The sequence below is a fragment of the Rissa tridactyla genome, chromosome 7 (genome assembly GCF_028500815.1).
Source record: "Rissa tridactyla isolate bRisTri1 chromosome 7, bRisTri1.patW.cur.20221130, whole genome shotgun sequence".
Lineage (NCBI taxonomy): Eukaryota > Metazoa > Chordata > Aves > Charadriiformes > Laridae > Rissa > Rissa tridactyla.
In genome coordinates, this window is record NC_071472.1 from 19,695,928 (window position 1) to 19,709,253 (window position 13,326).

The 13,326-nt window shown below is 36.5% G+C and overlaps 1 protein-coding gene across 1 annotated transcript in view; it reads right to left on the reverse strand.

The window, feature by feature from the left end:
* KCNH7 (potassium voltage-gated channel subfamily H member 7) overlaps window positions 1-13,326 on the reverse strand; it is a 237,852-nt gene that overhangs the window by 39,653 nt on the left and 184,873 nt on the right. The window contains exons 7-9 of the mRNA XM_054209833.1: window positions 9,710-10,135; window positions 4,453-4,852; window positions 3,520-3,719 (exon numbers count right to left, since the gene is read on the reverse strand). Of these exons, the coding sequence (XP_054065808.1) occupies window positions 3,520-3,719; window positions 4,453-4,852; window positions 9,710-10,135 (1,026 nt within the window). The remainder of the gene's footprint in view (window positions 1-3,519; window positions 3,720-4,452; window positions 4,853-9,709; window positions 10,136-13,326) is intronic.

Below are 13,326 nucleotides of genomic sequence, written 5' to 3' on the forward strand. Positions count from 1 at the left end.
GTGAAATAAATCAGTAAAGCTATTCAGATGCACAGAAAATCCATGGAAAGAAAGGAGGGGGGATTGTAAAAAATACATGCATAACTTAAAAAAGGATCTCAAACACTAAATATGTCATCTTTTTAGGGTAAGCATCACAGGCATGCTGTTATCAGTGCTGGACTGATAACATCAGAATGAAAGGGGGAAAAGAAGGCAAAGAGATTTTAGGAAAAACAGAACAGGATAGTCTGAAAAATAAAAATATCTTTGAATCTTTGGGACTAGTGACATCTTTCATGAAACAATATACACAGTAAATATTTTTTTTTTGTAATTTAACTTTGCCAGTGTGTACCACAGGGATATGATTTAAATTATGCTTATTCTACGGAGTCAAGATTCTTATCCAGATTAAAACAAATCCCAAATCCTGTTTATCCAGTCCATGCATACTTATTTGGAACTGTTCTTATCAAAATACATTATGCAATGAAACATAATCAAAGAAATGTAGAAATGAAGCAGAGGGGAACAAATAAACAAATAAACAAGGTTCTCAGCATATTTCACCTGCAGATCTTTAAAGCTAATTTTAAGTTTAGCCATCTCAAAGGAGCATAAAGTATTATTTTCTGGTTTTCAATTTAGAGTGTAGGATTTTGTTTAGGAAATCAAGTTTATTTAATCTTAGTGCAGTGTTATTCCTGAGGTTAAAAGTTGTGATTTTTTTTCCACTTTTCCTAAATTCTTAAGTATATTACATTGATAATTAAAAGCATCTTTTGAAACATATTCTCTACCATTATTTATATATATATGAGTATGTGTGTGTATACATTGCATGTACATATATATATATGAAATGTAAATAATTAATGCATTTCATATTTCAAAGGAGAAAGAGGACTGAATTTTATTCAGTTTTCAGTCATGAAATGAAAAAGAAAGACATTGGATCAAATTCTGCCTTCAGATATTTGCAAAAAGCTCCCAGTAAATATTGACAGGAGTCAAACACATTTGTCTGAGGACAGTATTATCCCTTTGGTGTGTAAATGCAAATATTTCATGCAAAATTAAGTTAATACCACATGCAAGTCCATCTCATATGCACATGGCTTATAGCCAAGAAAACTTAATTGGTGCTTGTGCTAACATGCATATATGGTTTGAACTTAGAGCATTCACGCAAAAGAAAATGCAGAATGATCAGCATGGCAACTTTTTTCAGAGTGACATTCCTACAGAGCAACTATCTAATGCAAACCGATATGCACATGACCTTTTTTGGGCAGAGAAGCATGATTTGAGTTGTGGGGTAAAACAGTGATTAATAAATGTGGTTACATTAGCATTTCTTAATGTCTAATTTTTAGTAACCATTTTGCCCCACATCTGATTCTGTTTGGATTACTTCCCTTTGCTACCTACCCCTTGATCATGCAAAAAGTTACAATTAAAATTAGAAAGCATTGAACAAGCTCTAAACCCGACAGATAACATGGATATTCTCCACACTTTATACTGGAATTAAATTTGATATAAATACCTCCTGCTCTTACCAGTGGGTGGTGTTATTCCATGTATTTAGGTATGAAGCAGACAGGAAAGAGATAAATCTTTCATAAGTACAGCATAAATCACACAATTCTTATATTATCCTTGCACTAAGTGTAATATATTCAAGCTCACTTTTTAAGAAATTAAGTGACTGCCATAAAACTTGAGGGATAGAATTGTGAACAGAGTAAGAAATAAAATGTAACAAAAAAAGATACTAAACTTGATTTTTTTTCCACATTTTATTTAAAACAAAGCCTCCATACTGCCTCACAATCATATTGCAGAATATGGGCTGTTTAATCCATGTAGTTAGTATTTCACATTAATGACAAATCCAAGGCTAATTCCAGTACACCAGTTCCTGCATTATGCAAAGTTTAACCTGAAAACATCCACATTTAGTTACTATTTCAAGTGAAACAGGTGTTCTTAGTACATCCATTAGTGGTAATGAATTAGTTAAGGCATACATGATTTTGTAATATCTTCAGAAATAATTCAATGAGCTACTTTGGGCTTAGGCTGCACCCACTTGCAGCTTAAGGGCCTGATCCTGCAAAGTGCTGAGTACCCCACAATCCCATTGCCATCAGAGGGGATTAAGGCCATTCAGTGCCACGCAGGATGAAGCTACTGATGCTGCCTTCCACTGCAGTAATCCCCGGCAGAGGTTTATACAAGTATCCTTGTCCTGTGCTGGGCATTATATCCCTCTGGATGGGACACTCAATGGAAGTGGGAAGTGAAGCCCGATATTTGCTTTGCTGTCTTACTTTTAAGATCTGCTTTACTTAATGGTAACCATAAAGTCAAGCTGTCAATGATTCAGCTTATAAAAGCTTTTAATCAAGACTATTATTTATACTGACTGCATAAAAGTGTACCACTCTGACAGTCATTCACAAATGTATGCATAGATACCACATGGAAGCTGTTTGAATTTATGTCAAAATTTTGGAGATTCATTTCTAGTTAAATTGTTACAAAAATGTATAGATTTTCTTGCTTTTCCCAACTGTATGGAGAGCTATGCAAAGTCTCTAATCTATAACTCAGAAAAGCTCTGGAAAGCATCCCGCTAGAGACACGGATTCACAGATCTTTTAGATGCACAATGCTGTCAGTGTCTTCAAACCTATGTCAACTGTTCAGAAAAAATGTTACTGTCTCCAGAAAATAAGCCAGAAATATAGATGCTTACTTTTGCTCATTAGCAGACTGTTATTCTTTTTTAGCTGGCCACATCATAGTATATTTTTATATAAGCAGCGTTTACAGTTTTTTTATCAAGAACAGAAAATCTGAATGTTATACCTTGCCACTTCCTAGAAATGAGATTCTGTGGATTGCTAAATGGTTAGTAGTACTATGTTGACTTTCAGTGCAGAATTATGCGGTTATGAATGCAAGTGAACTACTGTTCAGACTATTATATGATTAGAATATTTCACTCTGAAAAGAGCAGCTAATCCACCTGCCTGCTCCTCACTTCCACCCACCCCCAGTATACCTGTTGTAGATTACACTATAGGATTTTGAAAAAGAATTGATCTCCACAGGTTTTGTAGAAGAGTAACTCTGTAGATGCCAACAAAGGTACCCTTGCTTGATACTGGAAGTGGAAAATTAGGCCAAAGAACAAACAAAATTCTGGAATAGCTATGCCTGAAATAAGAAACCTATGATTTTTTTTCCTTGTCTTAAGCTTATAACAGTCAACTGCAATAGTCAACTGTTCTCAAGCATTTCTATGCACAGTGACACTTCAGATTTCTGATGTGGTTTGTAATAATTCAGGCAGTTAAATGTTTGGCATCCAAAACTTGTAATGACTTGGTTTTCAATAATTGCTATATATTCACCTTCTTAAGCTTTTACTTTTACAGCTCATAAAAAATGAAGATTTACAATCTCTAAATTCTCATGCATTTATCTGTTCCTCAGCATCCGTGCCTGAAAAACGGAACAACATACCATGTTCATGTCAATGCCATTGGTGTATGTCCACGCGTGCTGGAAGTATTCCTCAAGTCGCTGCCGCAGAGGGTTGGGGATTTGATGAAAGCGTATAAACTCCTTTACTCGTAGCATCTGCATGTGATACCGTGCAGTTCCCGAGTAGAGTCTTTGGATTATTGCAGATACATTTCCAAAAATGCTAGCATACATTAATGCTGGATTAAACAGAAACAAAACTTACTTAAGTCATATTATTGGGTTTTGCAGATGATGCAACAGTCCTTATAATGTACTTTGTATGTAAAACAGCTCAGATGAGACTAGCAACATTTTCAGAGATGTGGAATAGATTTACCTGAAGATTTTTATTGATCTGATTGTATCAGTACTAACTCAGTTAGCAGATGAGGCTTAAATATTAAATTGTAATCAAGTTGGTAATATTTATCTTTGGAGATTTGTAGTCCTGAATTTACTGTTATAAATTAGGTTCATCTAAGTTTACGGACTTGGGCACAACTAAGAACTAGGAACTAAGGTTAAGTACCACTTAAGAACAAAAGGCAGAGTTAATAAGGTACACATACATTTATAGATTCAGGATTTAAATCAGCAAATAAAATATAATTATGATTATCCAAAAATGATGTGCAATAGTTTCCTAAATCCACTCAAAAGTCAGCCTTCTACCCTATACAGGATTTGCTTACAGACACTGATACACAACACAAAACTTTTGACAGTTTGGATAACAGATTTTGAGTAGTCAAGCAACTTGACTACTTCCTGACACTGCATGAGTCACAACACATTTTCGCATATAACATTGCTTCTGCTGGGAATTTGCCCTTCCAACTGCATGCTTATAATCTTATTAGATTAGACTAAGTCATTTGCTCAAACACTGAGGAAAAAAAGAAAAAAAATTAATAAGGTAAAACTACTTACAGCCAATCAACATGACACAGATGGAAAAGATTTTCTCTGAGTTGGTGTTTGGAGACACATTTCCAAATCCTACACTTGTCAGACTGCTGAAGGTAAAATAAAGTGCTGTAACATATTTGTCCTTGATGGATGGTCCAGAGCTTGCATCACTCTTATTGTAATGCTTTCCTAATTGTTCTCCTAAAGAATCCAACCAACCGATCTTGTGAGCCAAGTAAGGCCTTTCTACATTTCCAATGGCATACCAAATGCAAGCAAGCCAGTGTGCAATTAGTGCAAATATGCACATAAGGAGCATCAGAACTGCAGCACCATATTCTGAATATCTGTCCAGTTTCCGTGCTACCCTCACCAAACGCAGCAGTCTAGCTGTCTTCAGAAGACCTATTAATGTTGTTGTCTGTAAAAATAAGATAGAAATTGATTTTCTCTTTTAACAAATGTACTCTCATGAATAGTCAGCATGAATAAACCAGTGCAAATTCCATTATTTCAGGGAATCAACAAAACCAGCAGATTAACCCATTTCAATGTAATCTTAATTTCATTTTCCTTAAACTATCAACTTTATTATAAAAACAGTGAGGAAAACAGTAAGAAATGAACATTTTAAATTAAGATATATGGAAGTTGTCATTATCTGCTGAATACTCCTTCATTTTGAATATAATTCTTGATCTGGACTCTTCAATCCACCCTAATGGACTTAAATGATCCATTAGATTCATGATGTTTTGGCATGATAAAGTGTGTATGTTATTGGAACTACTCATAATTATATGACTGGCCTTATAGGTAATAAGTATTTATAATGTTTGAAAAAAGCTATGTCACTATATTTGATCCTAACTTAGAGACTCCTTGCAATGCTCTGGCACAGATGTTCTAGAAGAGAGAAGCAATAGGACAGAAATGTCCCAAAGAGTAAGTATCTTATTCTGCAAATATTCTTCCTGTTTGTAATGGTCAGAACACTCTATACAGGTAAAACAAGATGAACCACTGTGAATAGAAAATCATGGAAAAGTTACTGTTGCCAGACTCCAGATTAATCTTCTTTTTTTTGCATCTTTCATCCTGAAGCTTGCAGGTGTACTGGTAGAAACCACTAATAAAAGTACTATACCATTAAAGAAAATATGGGTCAGTTATAAACCAGGGATGTATTCCAAGCTTTTTAGTGCAGACCTGCACTACGATTCATTGCAGCCTCTTTGAGGTGAGGCTCTGTTATTTTTAAAGGAATCTGAAGTTTACTAATGGAAATTTACAATTTTCAATCAGTAAATAATTTTCAATGCTTGTTAACTCCTTCTAAAAGAGATTGACAACATTGCTACCTTTTCCCTTCCATTAAGTCTGAATGCATATCAAAGTATTCAGTAAATGTCAAGACTGAATAAGTTTTTAATATTTTTTTCTTGCCTTTTTTAACATGCTGGTATATTACATAACACTTAACTGGAAAAGATATCTGAGCCTTACAAACCACTCTGATGGTACTATATGTTATGTTAAAGCTTTCTTTCAACAAGGACTAGACTAGTTTTTATCTTTTATTAAATCCTTGCATTTACCATGTTTCTGAGTAGAATCCGAATGCCCTTGGAACAAAAAAAAAGAGGCTTTTTTGTCTGCATTTATCAGTGGACAGCTCAATATATTTTTCATGTTTTCTGAGTAAATGAGCAAGATGGTAATGTAGGGTAACACTGGGTAACACTCCTTGGTTCAACTTAACATCACAGAGAATAATTTCAGTGTGAATTTCTCATTGCCACATAAAGAAGGCTGTTTCATTGATTGTGACCTCAACAGTGTGAAAGACCATATACTTCAAAAAGCTATGTCTAGGTTGAGCTTCAGCATGTGAATACTGCCCTTTTTTTTGTAGATCAGGCTGAAATATTTATGATTCCTTAAGGAAAAGAGTAACCTTAAGAAAAACTAACATTTGTTCTTAGTGAGGTGTTGGAACCATTCTATTACAGATGTAGTCATATCTTTACACCATGCAAGATGCAAGATATTCTTACAGTGCCTTAAATAGCTTAAATTCTTAAGTGTCTTAAATAGATCAGAAGGTAAATTGTGATCCAAAATATGTCAACAGTGTCTCACCCCATTCTTAAAATAAGATCTACTAATATAAGACTTGCTAATTCATAGAATCATAGAATCATAGAATCATTTAGGTTGGAAGAGACCCTTGGGATCATCGAGTCCAACCATCAACTCCACTCTACAAAGTTCTCCCTTACACCATTTCCCTTAACACCACATCTAAACGAGTATTAAACACCTTCAGGGATGGTGACTCCACCACCTCCCTGGGCAGCCTATTCCAGTGTCTGACCACTCTTTCTCTGAAGAATTTTTTCCTAATGTCCAGCCTAAACCTACCCTGCTGCAGCTTGAACCCATTCCCTCTTGTTCTATCGCTAATTACCTGTGAGAAGAGACCAGCACCAACCTCTCTACAGTGGCCTTTCAAGTAGTTGTAGAGAGTGAAATTCAGGGGTCAATATTGGGATCGCTGCTGTTTAACATCCTTGTTGGCAACACGGACAGTGGAACTGAGTGCATCAGCAAGTTTGCTGACGACACTAAGCTGTGTGGTGCGGTTGACATACTGGAGGGAAAGGATGCCATACAGACGGACCTTGACAGGCTTGAGAGGTGGGCCCATGCAAACCTCATGAAGTTCAACCAGGCCAAGTGCAAAGTCCTGCACGTGGGTCAGGGCAATCCCAAGCACCAATAGAGGCTGGACAGAAAATGGATTGAGAGCATCCCTGAGGAGAAGGACTTGGGAGTGTTGGTTGATGAGAAGCTCAACATGACCCAGCAATGTGTGCTTGCAGACCAGAAGGCCAACCATATCATGGGCCGCATCAAAAGAACCATGGCAAGCAGGTCAAGGGAGGTGATTCTGCCCTTCTGCTCTGCTCTCGTGAGACCCCATCTGGAGGGTGTTCAGCTCTGGGGCCCTCAGCATGAGAAGGACGTGGACCTGTTGGAGTGAGTCCAGAGGAGGGCCATGAAGAGGATCAGAGGGCTGGAGCACCCCTCCTGTGAAGACAGGCTGAGAGAGTTGGGGTTGTTCAGCCTGGAGAAGAGAAGGCTCCAGACCTTATAGCAACCTTCCAGTACCTGAAGGGGGCCCACAGGAAATCTGGAGAGGGACTTTTTACAAGGACATGTACAAGAGGTAATGGCTTCAAACTAAAAGAGGGTAGATATAGAGTAGATATCAGGAAGAAATTTTTCACTGTGAGGGTGGTGAGGCACTGGAACAGGCTGCCCAGAAATGTCGTGGATGCCACATCCCTGGAAGTGTTCAAGGCCAGGCTGGATGGGGCTTTGAGCAGCCTGGTCTAGTGGGAGGTGTCCCTGTGCGGGGGGGGGAGACGACAGAGGGGTTGGAAGTAGATGATCTTTAAGGTCCCTTCTAACCTTAACCATTCTATGATTCTATGATAAATCCAAAGAGCACTTCTTCAATGAACTTTGGAACTGATCCCTGTTGTAATTCTTGATGTTCTACCCTTCCAGTCACTGAACATAATTTTTGGCAGTGATGAGCGGTCAGTGATCAGGAATGGTTGCAGACCACACCTGAAGGGGAATGATGTGGTCCAAGGTAAAAGTAATGTCATTGTCAGAATGTTGTCTTTCATGTGTCAGTGCTATCAAAACCACAGAAAAAAAATCTGCAGAAAGACTGGGACCTACCACAGATAACGAATGCAAAAAGTTATCAAAGTTTGTTACCTTGAGTGTCTACACTTGTGTTCAAATTAGTAGGAATATCGCTATTGATTAGGAACATTACTATTGATTTCTATGACTGCTGAATTAGACCACATTTTTATAAAGATTTTTCAGAAACACAGGAGACAGGAAAACATTCTCATTATACAAAATTTAAGAAAATGAGTTTAAGAAAAGCATGACTGATATTCATCCTACTTCTGAAATTTTTAAGACTGAATATGCTGACAAGACTGTCAAGGTGCATGTAGGTATATGCCAGTTGTTTTATGCTGACCCTTAAAGGCATACTTAATTTAGTTTACATGTAATTTGTGAGGATAGTAGGGTATGCTCAGAATTCAGATCAGGCTTTTGCGGTGGACATAAAAATATTTGCTGCCACAGCAAATGACTTTCATAAAAAGGAATTAATTTTAAAATGAAAACATTTTTGCATTCTCTGTATTGTGACATGGAGGCATACAGTTAAATCAGTAAATTTTCATGCTAAAGGTTGCTGATTAATTTATAGTCTTCACCTTTCTCTTCTCAATTAATGAGATGCACATATGGTCGACAAAACTGTTTGTTTTCCTTATGTCAATATGTGCAAAATGGTTTTTTTAAGAAATGGATTTGTGTCCTTTGAAAAGTGAATGGATCACATTTTGCTTGGTTTGCTGTTTTTTTTAAAAAAAAAACTGCTGTATTCTATGCATCACAAAAACCCCCAATTCTCTACCTGTCAGTTCACTTTTCATCAAAAAATATGTTATAACTTTAGCCCTTCATAAATTAAATAAAATTCTTTGGGAGGAGGCAGAACTGGGTCAGGCATCCAGAACATAGCGTATGTTTTATACTCCTTTGGGCAATTTTCATATGCATATATTGAACACTTTTTTAACCTACTGTACAGATAGGGTGAGGACATTAGTTATGTCTGGCAAGGTTAACCCCATATAATCTTTTTTTCTTTCCTTTGGTAGTTCATGTTCTTGATAAAATAGACAACAGACTAATCTTTTTGTTAACTGGTATAGTTTACACTACAACTAATCCGTTTTACACTGAGTAAATATGTGATCTAAATATTTTGAACAGAGAAAATGTATTTTAATGCTTCAATGCCAACACAACACTTAGATGCATTTTGAGCAGTTTTTACAAAGCAAGCAGCAAATCAAGGAGCAGTTCTTAAATAAAAGCATTTGAAGAAATCCTTCATACTTGATATATCTAATTATTTGTAAAGACATTATCAAATATGGTATAATTGAAAAATACTAGCTGAATCGTTCAACTTGTTCTCCTGACAATGAAGGCTAATATTCCACATTATTCTATCAAGGAAGACTTAATTTTAGTTTAACTTTAAAAAATGGGGCAGAACTACTAAACAGTCTATTAACTGACAAGCAAAAAACATGTTAAGAATATACAGATTACTGTGGTAAAGTAAAAATTTAAGATTGAAGATTTCTTATTCATTTAAGCTTACCTCTTCAGAGCCAGAGCCAAAAATCAGCAGGTCAAAAGGTATTGCAGCAACCATGTCAATTAGGAACCAGCCTTTGAAGTAGTGAATTGCTATTTTTGCTGGGTCACTTACCACCTCTTCATTCTGGTTTACATATGTTGTTCTGAAGTTTATTAGAATGTCAATGATAAACATAATATCCACAATTAAGTCTACAACATTCAGTGGGCTGCAAGAATATCCACACTCTCTCCTCTTCCGTTCCTCACTATCATTCAGAAGGAAGGCAGCAGAGTAAGGGGTGAATATGGCGGTGTATATTACCAGCAACAAAATGAGCCAGTCCCAGACGGCTTTGAAAGGACTATAGTGCAATATAGTAAACTTGTTGATGCGAGGTGTCTGGAGTTTATATTCTGGTAGAACGTCAGCCCCTAAGGATAGAACCTAGAATAAAAAATGTACCATGTCAATAATCAGGCAGTGTATCTATTCCTACTTTCAGTATACTTAGCAAATACAAGAAAAACTTAAAAAGTACTTTATTGTAGTTTTGAGGATTAAACATCAATTACTTGGTGTTTTGGCAAACTAAACTTCTGCAAAATTCATGATGTCTGCCAGGTCCAATAAATTCATTGACAATTTTACACAGTAGGTTGATTCTTGTTCCCTGTAGCAACCATTAAATGGCATATCTGGTTCATAAAATCTGCATAATTAAGCATGTCATCAAATTCATTTATCCACTGCATGGTAACCTTGCCAGCCTGCGCATGGCCAGTGAATGGCTTTTCTTGCAGTGACAGTGTTCTTCTCCCAAAGCAAATCTATTATCAGTGTCTTAAATTCACTACAAAAGAGTCTACTCTCATTACAAAATATTTAGGCAACCAGAAATAAAAAAATTAGAGAAAGATCCGTGTCTGTCCTGGTTTGAGGTAGAACAGTACCATTTTTCTTTTCAGTAATTTTACTTTTCAGTTAAGTCTATTCTAACTAACTCCCTGAAATTAATGGCATATTTTTCAGACAGTGCCTGCTTCTAGCAGATAAGGTCTGGTGTTTACAGTTAATACCAAGGAATGGTACGCAGAAAGGCTCTTGCTTACACATATTGCAATAACAGCCAAGGTCAGCTAACTTTGTCATGTACTAAGTTGGAGAGTCAGAAGCAGAAAAGTGTAAAGGGGTTGCACCTTGACAACTATCTCTACTTTGACTTTTGTGGTGTGGAAAACTTTCACGCATGGACAAATTTCACTGAAGCTATGGTTCCAGTACACATAAAGGTGTGACAAAGAAGGGTACCACAGAAGTATTGCCTTTTGCTTCATTTCTACTTTCATCAATGCCTAAAGCTTGTTATCATTCCTTTAAAAGTATGGATTTGTTATCTGTTGGTGTTACCTAAATTGGATTTCAATTTTATTTGGAAGGGATTATATTTGTAAGCACTGCTTGATTTGCTGGCTCTAGAAGCTGAAATGTTTGCTTTGTTGAAAAGAACAAGCATAGTGTAGGCACCAGATAAAACAAATTTCCTTTGGCTGCTCCTCCAGTATGACTGAACTCTGACATGAAGGAACAAAATCTTTAAGGATAACAAGGTAAATTACGTTTTCATCTCTACTGAATGCTTGGCATAGTTATAGAGACTGTCAGCAATGGTGCTAATTATTGCCTTCTGTGCTGCAAGTGCTCTCCAAATCCTATGGGACTCAGATCACCACTTCATTTTACACAGACCAATGAACAAACATCAGATGGTGACAACCTTCAGTTACTACCCATTTGGGCAAGTTACATATTCAAGAAATCTTATACCCATTTTCCACCAGTTACTTCTACTTATTCCTTATCCCCCTGCTAATTAAAAACAAAGCTGTTTAGAAAATCAGATCTTTCAAAAGTAATTAAAATGAATAATTATACTGAAATAAAATGATGAATGGAAGGAGAAATACCTTGTCAGCAACATTGTCCGCTTTTATTTGCCTTTGTTTAGCACTTAGTAGTTTGAGATTTGAGATTTCAGCTTGTTCAAGATTGAGGACTTTCATGCTCCTCAAACATAATCTTATAAGATTATAAGGGTCAGCACACTCTTTTCTGTTTAACTTTCCAACAGCAAGTGTTGTATAAACCTTAGATCCTATCCTTAGTAATCTAAGTGGCACTTCTTATTCAGTGAAGTTCTACTCTGAAAATGTTGTGAGAACACCAGGTTTAATACCACTCTTCTTTTTGAACTGTGAAGAAAGAAACGATTAAGCCACCCAAAGATTATATGGTACCTTCAAGCAACCATTAAGCACCATGCTGAGGTGATGGCAGAGGCTGTTCATCTATTTTTTATATTGTAACTAGGACTTGCACTTAACTAATGGTGCTAGCTATTTTTTTATGCATTAAACACACTAGCTGACAGCAAGTTGAAGCACAGGCATTGCTTGGTCTCTTAAGCAGTCTTAATACTTTCAGACCCCCACCTGGTGAGTTGACAAGAATGTTTTCCTAGTTATTTGAGAGCCGTGTGAGTATATGTGGCAAGGGAACTGCTATTTATAAAATTTATATCAGTGTTCTCCTGCTGGATTTTCAGACAATGAAGGAAATGGATTAGACAACAAGAACAATAAAGCTTACTTCACATGCTTCTTGCAGTTGCTTGAAAATTCCAGCCAGTGTGCTTCACTTCAGAGCAACAGATAACATAAATTGGACTTATTTCCCTGAAATCTGGCTCCTATTCTCTCTTTAGTTACATTTATTCCTAGGGTGGTTTAGACTGAGTTAGGTGAAACTGAAGAGTCAAAAACCAAAGCCACCAATTGGGCAAAATGAGGCAACAGCAATATAAAAGTGATCATAGCAGAAATGGACCCAACTTTTTTATGCTACTTTCTTAGACACACACAACAGGAGAGTGTGACTGATGGTTGTGAGTTTCATATTCATAATGTGATATAGAACTTTACATTTTTGCATTGCTTACTCCCATGCAATGGGAAATGAAAGCAAGCACTCATTATGTAACTCCTTTTGTTTGCTGGATCGAGAGAGAGAAGATGAGACTTCGTTTCTCAAACAAAAAAATAACAGTTGCACATACATAAAAAAGAGAAAACACATTATTGGGTTTCATGTTGGCAGTTTCAATAGAGACTGATTGCATATGAGGTGAATTTATTATTTTGCGGTTGTGTGACATCTTTGAAAGGCTTGGGTACTGGTGTTGTCCAATTTTGGCTAGATGGAAGCCTTCAGTGTACTTAGCAATCCACTCAAAAGACCTTTACTATATTCACTTTCTTAAACTAGATGTTGACTAATTCACTGTTATTGAAAAGAATTTTTATTAACTTACCTCTTCTGGACACTGAAACTTTCCTTATAGTTTGGATTGTAAAACAGGTGGCTTAGGGAATTAAATGTTTTCAAGAGGAAGGAGCAGCACTGGGACAAGACTAAAGTACCGCAGTGTTAAAAAGTCCCTGAACCTTGGGACATGACGTGATGAGAAAGCCAAGCTTCCTTGCATCTTATTAAAGAGAAGACTATAATGCTAAGCAGCAAAAGTCATATTAGTTGGAATGGCTTTTCTCTTAAAAAAACGTAGGGGTATTCAACCTTGA